We start from the raw sequence: 15,217 nt of genomic DNA, 5'->3' as shown, positions 1-15,217 counted from the left end.
ACAATCAGATCCTTGTGAGGCAAGAAAAAGACATCCCCGCAATCCTAGTGTCAATCCCACCCCCATATACCTTCACAATAGAGTTTCTCAACCTGCTGATAAGAGGGGGGGGGGCCATCACGCAGCTGAGTGTTCCGTCGAGTCTTAGGATGTGTGCGCCTGATCATATCACAGGGGGTGGGGAGGCCTGGATCAATAGAGGGCCCTTTGAAGGAGAGCGACCTCATACAATATAGGGCAGTAAATGATATCTCCCGGCTTAGGCAATGGCCTCGGACCTGTGTGGACAGTCGGACACGGGGTGAGGGGCCATCAATGGAGTGGTATTCATGCCGCGTGGACAATCCAGCGCAGGAGGGAGGTTTGTCAACAGAGGGGCATTCATGGGAGGAGAGGAGGTGTTGGTCAGGCGCTAGCGTGACTCCCAAGGACAGGGTCATGCAGAAGGGTCCTGCTCGTAAGGAGGAGGAGGGAGGGGGAGCCGGGGTGCGCAGAGGATGCTTGCTGGGTCAGAGGGACGTGCTGGCGATCGATCGTGGACAGGGAGACCATGATACCTAAAATGGCTGCCATGCACGTAATACATAGGTGACCTAGAATAGCTGCCGTGCATGTAGTACATAGGTGACAAGCTGGCGCAGATGATGTTTAGATCGCAAGTCAAAATTCCACACTTTCATCCCTTCGTGTAGGTTGGTTTTGGCGTTGTTTGGGTCTTTGGTGAGGGAGAGGGTCAGCTGTGTGTCGTCAGCGTAGGAGATGATGTTGAGGTTGTGCTGGCGTGCGATGGATGCGAGGGGGCTCATGTAGACGTTGAAGAGGGTGGGACTGAGCGATGATCCTTGTGGTACGTCGCAGATGACTTCGGTGGCCTCTGATCTGAAAGGGGGGAGGCGGACTTTCTGGTTCTTCCAGCGAGGAAGGAGATGATCCAATCCAATGCTTTTCCTTGTATCCCAACGTTGCTGAGGCGTTGTACAAGGGTGCTATGATAGACCGTGTCAAACGCTGCGGAGAGGTTCAGGAGGATGAGGGCAGCTGTTTCCCCGTTGTCGAGTAGTGTTAGGATGTCGTCTGTGGCTGCGATGAGGGCGGTCTCGGTGCTGTGTTTGGCTCGGAATCCGGACTGTGAGGGGTCGAGGGAGCCTTTAGACTCGAGGAAGGTGGCGAGCTGACTGTTGACCGTCTTCTCTATGACTTTGGCAGGAAAAGGGAGGAGTGAGATGGGGCGGTAGTTCTTAAGTTCGGCGGGGTCTACTGTAGGTTTCTTCAGGAGGGCACTGAGTTCGGCATGTTTCCAGCTTTCCAGGAAGGTAGCGGAGTTGAGGGAGCAGTTGATGATATTTCTGAGATGGGGTGCGATGATGGAGTCGGCCTTGTTGAAGATGTGGTGGGGGCATGGGTCGGTTGGTGATCCGGAGTGAATGGAGTTCATCAAGCGGATGGTGTCTTCGGTGCTGATCGGGTTGCAGGTGCAAAATGCGGTGGTGGGGGGCTTCAGTTCGGTGGTAAGGGGGGTGGACTGGTCGCCGAAGCTATTATGTATGTCAGCGATTTTGCTGTGGAAGAACGAGGCTAGAGAATCGCAGAGGTCTTGAGAGGGAGTGATGTCGTTGGTGCCGGTGCTAGGGTTGGTAAGCTCTTTGACGATGTTGAAGAGTTCCTTGCTGTTGTGGGTGTTGTTGTTGAGTCGATCCTTGAATGCTGATTTCTTGGTGGATCGGATCAGCTGTTGGTGTTTGCGGGTGGCGTCCTTGAGGGCGGTCATGTTGTCTGTGATTAGGTTTTTTCGCCATGCTTTCTCGAGGGTGCGGCAGTTCTTTTTGGAGTTCTTGAGGTCGACATTGAACCAGGAGGTTTTTTTGCTACCTGGCTTGTTGTGATGGTTTTTCAAGGGTGCTAATTCGTCAGCACTGTGGGTGATCCATTGTGCGAAATTGATGGCTGCTTGATTTGGGTCAGATGATTTGGCGGGAGGGTTTTGGTTTAGCGATGTGGTGAGCTGGTCGGTGGTAATTTTGTTCCAGTTTCTGCGGGGGACTTGTTGTGGGTTGTGGTGGGTCGGGGTCTTTTTGAAGTTGAAGTGGACGCAGCTGTGGTCCGTCCAGTGGAGTCCTGTGGCATGATTGAAGGAGACGTGCTTGCTTGAGGAGAAGATTGGGTCGAGCGTGTGTCCGGCGTAGTGGGTGGGGGTGTTTACCATACCAGTTGTTTGAGTCCGAGATTGGCGAGGTTGTCCAGAAGGGTGGTGGTGTTGCTGTCGTTGTTATTTTCCAGGAGCTTTTCCAGTGCTTGCACGTGAAACCATTATAAGCAACGACCACAGGATATTCTAAATGTGCACCTGACACAAATAATAATTTACTAAGGAACCAAGCCTTAAGTAAACACAAAGATAATTACAAGCACGGGGAGCAGACATGGTGCTTGGTACAAACATAATGATAGTCACAAATGTGGATCATTACAATCCTGAGGAAAATATTGAAATCTGGCACATGGCAATGCTAGTTTATGCCTAGCAAAACACAGAACCAACTGAACTCTATAGAGTTTTCGTGTAAAAATGTTTGTCTAAAAGATAGGGGGAACAACATTTAGCCTAAGCTGTGTAAAAGGAAGGTAGGACTACATGGCTCTTAATGCTATAACCTGATGCACATATGGGGCATGCTGGCATGCAAGAGTTAGTATTCATAACAGTTCCTCCCCACAAAGGGTGACACACGGAGCAAGGTTTATGGGTTTTTTGTTTATGAAAGAGTCATACCAACCGAGTGGCATGGACGTTCCCAGCCAGCTTCCATGATTGATCATCTGGGCCTTAACCCTTTCAATCTATTAAGTAGAATAAATAGCCATTTTATCTCTTTGAGGTAAGGTTTTTCTGTACTGCAAATTCTAGATGACCAACAATTTTTAGAGGAGGAGGTGGTGTTTGTGGTAGTCGTTGGGTTTGGGCATGACAAGGTCAGAGCAGAGAGACATGGAACACTGGGAGAAAGGGCATGTCCTCTGGTAGTTCTAGTCTGTAGGAGACTAGGTTCATTATTTGCTAAATAGTATAAGGCCCTCAATATCATGGATGTAATTTACGCATTTCCTGACTTTGTAATTATTCAAATACAAATAAACATGGAGGTCGTACAGCATCGTCCTCCCATGTCCTTCCGTTGGCCCCTTCTGAACCTAACCGATCTAATTTACTGACATCTTTCATTCCTCCAAATGAAGAAGCAATAAAAGACTTCTTCTATCATGTATACCTGGATCACCATTTGACCCTTGCCCCGTATAATAAAATAAACAACAGAGGTTATCGACCCTGTTTATGCAGAGGTGTTTAATACCTCCATCCAAACTGGCTCAGGTCCTTTTTTTTATAGAAACAAGCTAGTTAATACCACTACTAAAGAAACCTTTAGCAGATAGTAAGATTCTATCTAATGTTAGACCTATACCTTTTTCCTGAGCAGCCACCAAAATACTAGAATCTATAGTACATAAACAACTCTCAGAGTTTTTAGAATCCTATCACCTCATGCACCCGTCTCAGTCAGGTTTTTGATCTCGACACAGCACCAAAACTGCGCTGCCGGAAGTCACTGCGTCACTACAAAAATGTCCTTGGACTGCTGACACAATGCCACACTTTTTCTGTTCGAGCTCCATGCAGAGTTCAACACTGCCCCCATGACATCCTTTTACAACGCCTGTCTGATTGTGGGGTCAGAGGTGCAGTACTCTTTTGTCTGACCTCATTTCTCTTTGAGCAAGAGCAAGCAATTTGGATGAAACCTCGCCTTTCCAAGCCAAACCTCTAAAATGTAGGATACCCCAAGGCTCTGCTCATACTTCTACACTGTTTATAATGTACATGTCTCCTTTAGCCACCCTGGTTGAGACATTCGGCATTATGATAGTTTCATATGCCGACTATACCCAGCTGGTATTTTGTTACCTGGCAAATTAAGAATGCTGCAAAGTTCCCTTCTCAGATTGCATGAGAGTAATCTTAGGTTGGCTGAAAGAAAACAAAACAGAAATCATACTGTTAGGGCCTAACCCTAATATAGGTTGTGATAGTGCTTAGCCCAAGGATCGACCTCTCCAATCCTGGCAGCTATAAACCTAGGGGTCATCTGCGATGATGTACTATCTTTTAAGACTCAGATCCACACAGTTGATAGAATCTGTATGTTGAACCTTAAGGGTCTCAAGAAATGTCTCCCACTTTTTCCATGGGAGGCCAGCAAAACCGTAGTTCAAGCTATGATCTTCTCTCGTCTGGGCTACGTGAATGCCTTGTACCTTGGTTTAACTGCAAATTTAGGCCTTCAACTGCAAGTGGTCAAAAATGTGGCAGCGTGACTCCTTTTTATTTTGCAAAAAGGTACCCACACTTCACCATTCCTTACCCACCTGCCCTGGGTCCCTGTGAATAAAAGGATCATCTTTAAAGCACTGACCTTAGCACAGAGTGCCCTGAATAACATCGGTCCCAGCTATCTGAACGAAAGAATCACTTAGTACAAGTTCAGCAGAAATCGATGTTCCCATCAGTCCCACCTCATGTAGGTTCCTCCTTTTAAAAGGAGAGGTGGTGGTACCTCTCTTTTGTATGTTTTGCGAAAATGTGGAACCTATTCCCCTATCAACTCAGAAGCACAGAAACTGAATCGATCTTCCGCAATTGTTTAAAGACATACCTGTTTAACTTATAATATCTTACTTCACTCTATCCTCTCATTTTCTTGTCCTTGGTAGCTCTGGGAAACTCATTTATGAGTATCTGTTCATGCTATACAAATACCTCTCATTCATTCATTCATTCTTTCAAGCCGTAGGTGATTACTAGCCAGCTATACTTGATCACCAACTTTGTAAGCTGGTTGTGGTGTGCAATGTTTGTTTGCGTTTCTTATCATACTTCTCTTGGTTTGATTGAGTTGTATTTATACAGCTTGTTGAATCTCAGAAAAGTGCTTCTGGAATTTCTGTAGTGAGGGATCCGAGATTACTAAAGCGCACATCATTTTCTGTTTATATATGTGGGTTGATGCCTGTCGTTCAGTAAAAAGGAAATACCTAACTAGCGGAGTGTTCTGTTTTATTTTATGAAAACTCCACAGGAAGTCAAACATATTCCCATTCCGAAGATTGACACCCTAATTGACATGAAAGGATCTGTTCTTGTGCTTGATTTACTCGTTCTGCCTGATCATCTGTTTGTGGGTGGTAAGTGGACGAGAGACGAGCATCGATATCTAAGGATTTGCATAAGTTTTGCCAAAACCTTGATACAAATTGAGGGCTCTATTGGAAATAAAAATTGATGGGAGACCATGTAATCATACATTGTAGTGGGTGAATAAGTCTACAGGTGCTTTGGCGGTATGGATCGCCTCTTAAGGATTAAATGTGCCATTGGAGAGAACAGACCCACTACTACTCATATAGTAATAAAATCATTGGAATTTGGCAAATTGGTTACAAAGTCCATACTGATGGCATGCCAGGGGTATGGAGGCTCTGGCCAGGGGTGGTGCAATAAACCCAATGATGGAGTATGGACCGACATATTCTGGGCATATGGGACAGGCTTGCACATAAGTGTGCACATCCATGGATAGTTTAGGCCACCAAAGCCATCTTTTACAGTTAGCAATAGTTTTTCGAGCGCCAGAAAGTCCAGCAAGTGGTTTATCATGGCACCAATTTCACACCTTATGTCTGAGTTTTTAGTGGTTACATACACGTTGTTACCATGGTAGGGGTGTCCATCTTTTACCAGATTATCATACTCTGTGATCCATTTATCTATATTCAACTGCTGCATCCTTTGTTTTATCTTATCCAAAAACTGTTGTTTAGTACAAGTACCTATCACCTGCTCAGAACCTAATAGATTTTGGGGTGGGTGAAGTGCTAATTTGGGTGAATCATGACCCCATTGTGATAATATATCTGCCTGATGTGTTCCAGTATGGTACGTAAGAACAACATAATTTTCACTAAAAAACAAGAGCTCTCTAACCTGTCTGTGTGTCAAGTGCTTGAGGGATAGAAAATAATTCACATTTTTATGATCTGTTTAACCTGTAACTGTATGTTCTGCACCCAGTAGATAGTGGCACCACTCCTGAAAACATATTGATCCATCATTGGGGTATCTTTCATAGATTTACATGGTGGAATCATTCTCCGTTGTCATAGTGGCAGTCCCAAGGTAATATAAGCATTAGTAAAACTCTTGCATGGGCTATATTGGTGATAACCATGCATTTAATAGCCTATCTATCTCCATAAAAAAAACTTTAGGTACAACCAATATGTAACCAGCACCCTCTAGTGTATTCTGTTGACTTTCGCACCTGATCCAAGAGAACAGTTATTGGTGGTAAAAGGTGTCTATTCTAGACTGGTAACTTATTGAGGGCCCTGTAGTCTTTGCATGCATGTAAATCACCATTCTTCTTTGGGACAAAGAATATGGCGGAAGAAATAGGGGAAGTGGCATGACGAATGAAGCCTAAAACTAGCAATTCGTCCAGGTATTGCTTTAGATAATTAGTCTCAGTTTCCGATTGAGGGTAAATGAGACTAAGTGGTAGGTTAGCCCCTGTAATAAAATGAATGCAACAGTCAAAGTCCCTGTGAGGGCGTAGCTGAATGGCTTTCTTTCCATCAAATACATCCAGAAAACCCAAGTATTCCTTTGGAAGGATGTTTGAAAGTTCTGGTGCCACTACTATACACGTTTGGGGTAGAATCAGGTCTTGTGCTGTGGTATAGCAACTGTAACTACAGTATGGTGACCCTAAATTCACCCAGCATGAAGACCAATCAATAAGGGGATTATAGAGTTGTAGCTAGGATATCCCTATGATAGCACCGAAAGTGTGCACCTCTATTAGATTGAAAGATGGGGTGTCTTTTTGTCTATTATCACAAATTAAGTTTATGGGAACCGTTTGTTAAGTAATCAATTCTGATGATAATTCAGATCTATCAACTGCCATTACTACTTCTGGTTCTTGTTTCTTTACTCAAGGGATATTTAAGGAACTGGCCACACTTAAATCCTAGAAATCGCCTGGGCCTGCTGAATCCAGGAGCATAAGCAACTGTTTTTGTTGTTGTGGGGAAATTATCTTGGTGACTGAAATGGTTAGGTGTTGTGGAATTTTACCTATGTTATGATTCTGAGGTCAGCGTATTAGACCTACTCGACAAGTTCACCTCAGGACTAGTTGAGCTTGCATGTTTTCCTGATTGCCCTCTGTGATGACTTTCATCTTTTTCTGAGCCTTTTTTGGTTTGGTGATACAATTGCAGGCAAAGTGTCCTGCTTTACCACAATTTAGGCACAGATATATTTTCTGCATCGTTCCTTTCCATTACTAGATAATGACCCCTTGTTCTTCCAATTAGCATGGGTTCTACTGAATCCCTAACCTTAACATCAGTCTGCTTTCACTCAGATCGAACCAAAAACAGCCTTGGCTCATTTCTAGATCTGTTGCTCTCGTGCTCAGCAAGTCGATAATCAAGTCTAACGACTAGATCAATAAATTGCACCCAATCTGTAGGGAAGGTCAACTATGTGAGCCAAAGAATCTTTCAATTAATCTTTCAGACCCTATAAAACAGGGATATGCTATTTTCTTTGGGCCATTGAGTTTCAGTAAGTAATTTGCGAAAGTTTGTATTATAAGTAAGTTCTTACCCTATCGTAGGTTTAAAAGCTCATTATCACCTACCTTAATAAAGGTATGCTTTGTAAATAAGCGTTGCATAGATTTTTAAAACCTAGCATATTTGTGCAACAGTGGATCGGTATTCTCAATGAGAGGTATTGTCCAATTTGCACTGTTACCATCTAGGTGGGTGATGATAAATGCAATGCAGTCTGTATCAGAGGTGATTGGCCCCAGTTTACACAATAATTGCAGTTGACATTGTCTGCAGAATGCATTAAAGTTAGTGCTATCTGCAAAAAAGCACTCTAGGGGAGCCAGCGAAGTGGGAGTAAATGTTTATACAGTGTCATTAGTACAGGCTTTTCTCTCATTCCATGACAGCTCTGTTGCCCTTGATTCAATTGTAAACGGCATGGATTGAGTGACAAATTGTTTATCCTTGGAAATGAATCCTGAATCTAACCAGAACAAATAATGTGGGTGATATTGCACCAGTGTATCCCTGAGGGTTTGAATTTCTTGGCACAAGGCTTGAACTACACTCTACAGCTCTCCAAGGGCCCTAGTTAATATTGCCATATTGGGAATTTCCTCACTGGAAATCTCTGGTAATGTCTGAGCTAGATCCTGACCATTTATCAAATCCCCTGGGTCCATATCGTCTGGGCAAAAAAGCTTTAAGTGGCTTAGTTTTCTGTCTGATAGCTGACTAGGAAAACTTGTCTGCATAGACGATGCTGGACCCATCTGACTCCCAACACAGCACTCAACCAAAGAATGTATTACGTCAAACAGACACTGTCCCAGGAGTGAACGGAGTCTGGATAAAACAACAAAAAAGGAAATGACTGAATCACTGGGTGTTGGTCTGACTCACTGTTATACACGGGACACCCAGCAATCTCCCTTTTTGGGAATGCGCATTCTATAGTGCTCTAATGAACAACTAGGAAAAAGTAACATAAATCACATTAGTCATTGTACCAATAAACATAATCAATTTCTTGTAACACTCCAAGTAATGACACAGACTTACAAAGTAATTAAAACAGTAAACACGTATTATGATCTCTTGTGGTAAGGAGACACACAACTCTTATATTGAGTCCTAAGTCATGATTCTAAGTCTCCTCATTGAGCATTTTACGCCATATGCTTCAGAAGAATTTTGCTTTGTCTTTCAGCTTCATCACTCTATCCTCTTTTTTTGCTCATGGGAATGTCTCTGGTGCTCTCAATAGTGTTGTTACTCAGTTCAGGAATAAATGCACAAGTTCCTGAATATTGCAAGCTTGAAATCAACAGAGTCACCGAGAAAACAAGAAATGTGCACTAATGTTGTTCTTTTTCCCTTTGCTTTTCTTTTCTTTAATTTCAGAGTTCCAAGTGATGACACCTGCAGAACGGACCTGGATCCGCAACCAATATTCCAGGCGACTTCCAGAGCACAAGGGATTGCCGCCGTTCCTCAACGGTAGGTGTTTCTGTGAGATGCCAGGATCGAGGGAACTCGATTAGCTGCTCGGAGATGTCTGCAAGTGAGCAGATATCGCCAGTCAGGCAGGATGCTGGACGAGGTCAGAGGGAGGGGTTCGGGCTCCAGGGAGACAGTGGAGAGTTTCTTCTTGAAGGAATAAAGCCAAGCGCCCAACTGGGGTTTAACTGGACTATCTATCATTGGTTCTATTGTACTGGAGGGGCACATAGTTAATTATACTTCTGTGGTTCCATATTCTGGAAGAGCATGTGTTTACTGTGACTCACGGTTTCAAGACAATTCTTGTTTGCAGGCACATGTATAATCAAGTCAAGTCAAGTCAAGTCAAAATTTGTATAGCGCACTACTCACCCAGAGGGTCTCAAGACGCTTGAGGGGGGGGGGGGGGGGGGGTGGATCGCTACTTATCAAATAGCCAAGTTTTGAATTGTTTTCTGAAGGAGAGGTGGTTTTGTGTGAGGCGGAGGTGGGTGGGGAGAGAATTCCAGGTTTTGGCCGCTAAGTAGGAGAATGATCTGCCTCCCATGGTGGCTCTTCGGATGCGTTGAATCGTGGCGAGGGCTTGATTAGACGATCGTAGTTGGCGGGTGGGGGTTTAAAAGGTCAAGCGCGTGTTGAGGTATTTGGGTCCTAGGTCGTAGAGGGCTTTGTGTGCGTGGGTGAGGAGGCGGAACGTTATTCTCTTGTTGGCGGGGAGCCAGTGAAGGTCTCTCAGGTGACCGGAGATGTGATTGTGGCGGGGTATGTCTAGGATGAGTCGGGCGAAGGCGTTCTGAATGCGTTGGAGTTTTTTCTGTAATTTGGCTGTGGTTCCGGCGTAGAGGGTGTTTCCGTAGTCCAGTCGGCTGGTGACAAGTGCTTGGGTGACCGTCTTTCTTGTTTCAGTGGGGATCCATCTGAAGATCTTTTTGAGCATACGTAAGATGTTAAAGCATGATGATGAGATGGCGTTGACTTGTCTGGTCATCGAGAGGGAGGAGTCTAGAATGAATCCCAGGTTACGAGCATGGTCCGTTGGTAAGGGTGCGCTGCCCAGGGCCGGTGGCCACCATGAGGCGTCCCATGCGGAGGGGGTTTATCCAAGGATGAGGACTTCCGTCTTGTCTGAAATCAGTTTTAAGCGGCTGATCTTCATCCACTTGGCTACGTCTTTCATCCCTTCGTGTAGGTTGGTTTTGGCGTTGTTTGGGTCTTTGGTGAGGGAGAGGATCAGCTGTGTGTCATCAGCGTAGGAGATGATGTTGAGGTTGTGCTGGCGTGCAATGGATGCGAGGGGGCTCATGTAGACGTTGAAGAGGGTGGGGCTGAGCGATGATCCTTGTGGTACGTCGCAGATGACTTCGGTGGCCTCTGATCTGAAAGGGGGGAGGCGGACTCTCTGGGTTCTTCCAGCGAGGAAGGAGATGATCCAATCCAATGCTTTTCCTTGTATCCCAACGTTGCTGAGGCATTGTACAAGGGTGCTATGATAGACCATTTCAAACGCTGCGGAGAGGTCCAGGAGGATGAGGACAGCTGTTTCCCCGTTGTCGAGTAGTGTTCGGATGTCGTCTGTGGCTGCGATGAGGGTGGTCTCGGTGCTGTGTTTGGCTCGGAATCCGGACTGTGAGGGGTCGAGGGAGCCTTTAGACTCGAGGAAGGTGGCGAGCTGACTGTTGACCATCTTCTCTATGACTTTGGCAGGAAAAGGGAGGAGCGAGATGGGGCGGTAGTACTTAAGTTCGGTGGGGTCTACTGTAGGTTTCTTCAGGAGGGCACTGAGTTCGGCATGTTTCCAGCTTTCCGGGAAGGTAGCGGAGTTGAGGGAGCAGTTGATGATATCTCTGAGATGGGGTGCGATGATGGAGTCGGCCTTGTTGAAGATGTGGTGGGGGCATGGGTCGGTTGGTGATCCGGAGTGAATGGAGTTCATCAAGCGGATGGTGTCTTCGGTGCTGATCGGGTTGCAGGTGCAAAGGGTGGTGGTGGGGGGCTTCAGTTCGGTGGTAAGGGGGGTGGACTGGTCGCCGAAGCTATTATGTATGTCAGCGATTTTGCTGTGGAAGAACGAGGCTAGAGAATCGCAGAGGTCTTGAGAGGGAGTGATGCCGTTGGTGCCGGCGCTGGGTTTGGTAAGCTCTTTGACGATGTTGAAGAGTTCCTTGCTGTTGTGGGTGTTGTTGTCGAGTCGATCCTTGAATGCTGATTTCTTGGTGGATCGGATCAGCTGGTGGTGTTTGCGGGTGGCGTCCTTGAGGGCGGTCATGTTGTCTGTGATTGGGTTTTTTCGCCAGGCGTTCTCGAGGGTGCGGCAGTTCTTTTTGGAGTTCTTGAGGTCATCATTGAACCAGGAGGCGTTTTTGCTACCTGGCTTGTTGTGATGGTTTTTCAAAGGTGCTAATTCGTCAGCGCCGTGGGTGATCCATTGTGCGAAATTGATGGCTGCTTGATTTGGCGGGAGGGTTTTGGTTTAGAGATGTGGTGAGCTGGTCGGTGGTAATTTTGTTCCAGTTTCTGCGGGGGACTTGTTGTGGGTTGTGGTGGGTCGGGGTCTTTTTGAAGTTGAAGTGGACGCAGCTGTGGTCCGTCCAGTGGAGTCCAGTGGCATGATTGAAGGAGACGTGCTTGCTGGAGGAGAAGATTGGGTCGAGCATGTGTCCGGCGTAGTGGGTGGGGGTGTTTACCAGTTGTTTGAGTCCGAGATTGGCGAGGTTGTCCAGAAGGGTGGTGGTGTTGCTGTCGTTGTTATTTTCCAGGTGCTTTTCTAGTGCTTGCACGTGAAACCATTATAAGCAACGACCACAGGAAATTCTAAATGTGCACCTGACACAAATAATAATTTACTAAGGAACCAAGCCTTAAATAAACACAAAGATAATTACAAGCACGGGAAGCAGACATGGTGCTTGGTACAAACATAATGATAGTCACAAATGTGGATCATTACAATCCTGAGAAAAATATTGAAATCTGGCACATGGCAATGCTAGTTTATGCCTAGCAAAACACAGAACCAACTGAACTCTATAGAGTTTTCGTGTAAAAATGTTTGTCTAAAAGATAGGGGGAACAACATTTAGCCTAAGCTGTGTAAAAGGAGGGTAGGACTACATGGCTCTTAATGCTATAACCTGACGCACATATGGGGCATGCTGGCATGCAAGAGTTAGTATTCATAACAGTTCCTCCCCACAAAGGGTGACACACGGGGCGAGGTTTATGGGGGTTTTGTGAATGAAAGAGTCATACCAACCGAGTGCCATGGACGTTCCCAGCCAGTTTCCACGATTGATCATCTGGGCCTTAACCCTTTCAATCTATTAAGTAGAATAAATAGCCATTTTATCTCTTTGAGTTAAGGATTTTCTGTACTGCAAATTCTAGATGACCAACAATTTTTAGAGGAGGAGGTGGTGGTGGTGGTAGTCGTTGGGTTTGGGCATGACAAGGTCAGAGCAGAGAGACATGGAACACTGGGAGAAAGGGCATGTCCTCTGGTAGTTGTAGTCTGTAGGAGACTAGGTTCATTATTTTCTAAATAGTATAAGGCCCTCAATATCATGGATGTAATTTACGCATTTCCTGACTTTGTAATTATTCAAATACAAATAAACATGGAGGTCATACAGCATCGTCCTCCCATGTCCTTCAGTTGGCCCCTTCTGAACCTAACCGATCTAATTTACTGACATCTTTCATTCCTCCAAATGAAGAAGCAATAAAAGACTTCTTCTATCATGTATACCTGGATCACCATTTGACCCTTGCCCCGTATAATAAAATAAACAACAGAGGTTATCGACCCTGTTTATGCAGAGGTGTTTAATACCTCCATCCAAACTGGCTCAGGTCCTTTTTTTATAGAAACAAGCTAGTGTAATCCCACTACTAAAGAACCCTGTAGCAGATAGTAAGATTCTATCTAATGTTAGACCTATATCTTTTTCCTGAGCAGCCACCAAAATACTAGAATCTATAGTACATAAACAACTCTCAGTGTTTTTAGAATCCTATCACCTCATGCACCCGTCTCAGTCAGGTTTTTGATCTCGACACAGCACCAAAACTGCGCTGCCGGAAGTCACTGCGTCACTACAAAAATGTCCTTGGACTGCTGACACAGTGCCACACTTTTTCTGTTCGAGCTCCATGCAGAGTTCAACACTGCCCCCATGACATCCTTTTACAACGCCTGTCTGATTGTGGGGTCAGAGGTGCAGTACTCTTTTGTCTGACCTCATTTCTCTTTGAGCAAGAGCAAGCAATTTGGATGAAACCTCGCCTTTCCAAGCCAAACCTCTAAAATGTAGGATACCCCAAGGCTCTGCTCATACTTCTACACTGTTTATAATGTACATGTCTCCTTTAGCCACCCTGGTTGAGACATTCGGCATTATGATAGTTTCATATGCCGACTATACCCAGCTGGTATTTTGTTACCTGGCAAATTAAGAATGCTGCAAAGTTCCCTTCTCAGATTGCATGAGAGTAATCTTAGGTTGGCTGAAAGAAAACAAAACAGAAATCATACTGTTAGGGCCTAACCCTAATATAGGTTGTGATAGTGCTTAGCCCAAGGATGGACCTCTCCAATCCTGGCAGCTATAAACCTGGGGGTCATCTGCGATAATGTCCTATCTTTTAAGACTCAGATCCACACAGTTGATAGAATCTGTATGTTGAACTTTAAGGGTCTCAAGAAATTTCTCCCACTTTTTCTATGGGAGGCCCGCTAAACCGTAGTTCAAGCTATGATCTTCTCTCGTCTGGGCTACGTGAATCCCTTGTACCTTCTTTTAACTGCAAATCTAGGCCTTCAACTGCAAGTGGTCAAAAATGTGGCAGCGTGACTCCTTTTTATTTTGCAAAAAGGTACCCACACTTCACCATTCCTTACCCACCTGCCCTGGGTCCCTGTGAATAAAAGGATCATCTTTAAAGCACTGACCTTAGCACAGAGTGCCCTGAATAACATCGGTCCCAGCTATCTGAACAAAAGAATCACTTAGTACCAGTTCAGCAGAAATCGATGTTCCCATCAGTCCCACCTCATGTATGTTCCTTCTTTTAAAAGGAGACGTGATGGTACCTCTCTTTTGTATGCGTTGCGAAAATGTGGAACCTATTCCCCTATCAACTCAGAAGCACAGAAACTGAATCCATCTTCCGCAATTGTTTAAAAACATACCTGTTAAACTTATAATATCTTACTTCACTCTATCCTCTTATTATCTTGTCCTTGGTAGCGCTGGGAAACTCATTTATGAGTATCTGTTCATGCTATACAAATACCTCTCATTCATTCGTTCATTCTTTCAAGCCGTAGGTGATTACTAGCCAGCTATACTTGATCACCAACTTTGTAAGCTGGTTGTGGTGTGCAATGTTTGTTTGCGTTTCTTATCATACTTCTCTTGGTTTGATTGAGTTGTATTTATACAGCTTGTTGAATCTCAGAAAAGTGCTTCTGGAATTTCTGTAGTCAGGGATCCGATATTACTAAAGCGCACATAATTTTCTGTTTATATATGTGGGTTATATCTGTGAAGCCCTCTGAACGCCTAGCGCTGCACGCATCTATTTATTTATTTAACTACAGCGCTGCTCTGCCGCTCCATTAATTTACTCGCGCTGCACTGTTGAATAATTATTTATAAATTTGTAGCGCGTCCTCGCCGAGTCTGTTACAGTGATTGCCGCTACACTGATATTGATTTGTGCGCTTTAGACTCTTTATTATTACTCGCTTTTCATTTTCTGCCCCTGGCTGTGCTCGCCTTTGACCCTCCATTTTGTGTTGTTGTTTGTCCCCTGGTCAGCCCCTCCTCCCGCCACCGCCTCCCAGCTGCTGCCCCTCCACACTTCATTTATGCCTGATGCTCCAACGCGCAGCGTCCACGCGCTTCGGCCGCGCCGAAGGTGCGCCAAAGGTAAGCCCGTCTACGCCCGTCCGCGCCTGGACCGCGCCCAGCGCCAGACCCCCTGGTCCTCGCATTGCCCAACCCTCCCGCATTACCTACGATGCCACCACCCTCCT

At 45.3% G+C, this 15,217-nt stretch overlaps 1 protein-coding gene across 1 annotated transcript in view; it reads left to right on the top strand.

The window, feature by feature from the left end:
• The window catches only part of LOC147690382 (uncharacterized), a 2,590,730-nt gene that overhangs the window by 676,036 nt on the left and 1,899,477 nt on the right, over positions 1-15,217 (top strand). Inside the window, exon 17 of the mRNA XM_086936677.1 lies at positions 9,082-9,177. Within this exon, the coding sequence (XP_086792803.1) occupies positions 9,082-9,177 (96 nt within the window). The remainder of the gene's footprint in view (positions 1-9,081; positions 9,178-15,217) is intronic.

This window comes from Lissotriton vulgaris, chromosome 9 (genome assembly GCF_964263255.1).
Source record: "Lissotriton vulgaris chromosome 9, aLisVul1.2, whole genome shotgun sequence".
In the NCBI taxonomy this organism is placed as follows: domain Eukaryota; kingdom Metazoa; phylum Chordata; class Amphibia; order Caudata; family Salamandridae; genus Lissotriton; species Lissotriton vulgaris.
Note: the sequence above shows the minus strand (reverse complement) of the source record. Positions and strands in the feature narration are given on the sequence as shown.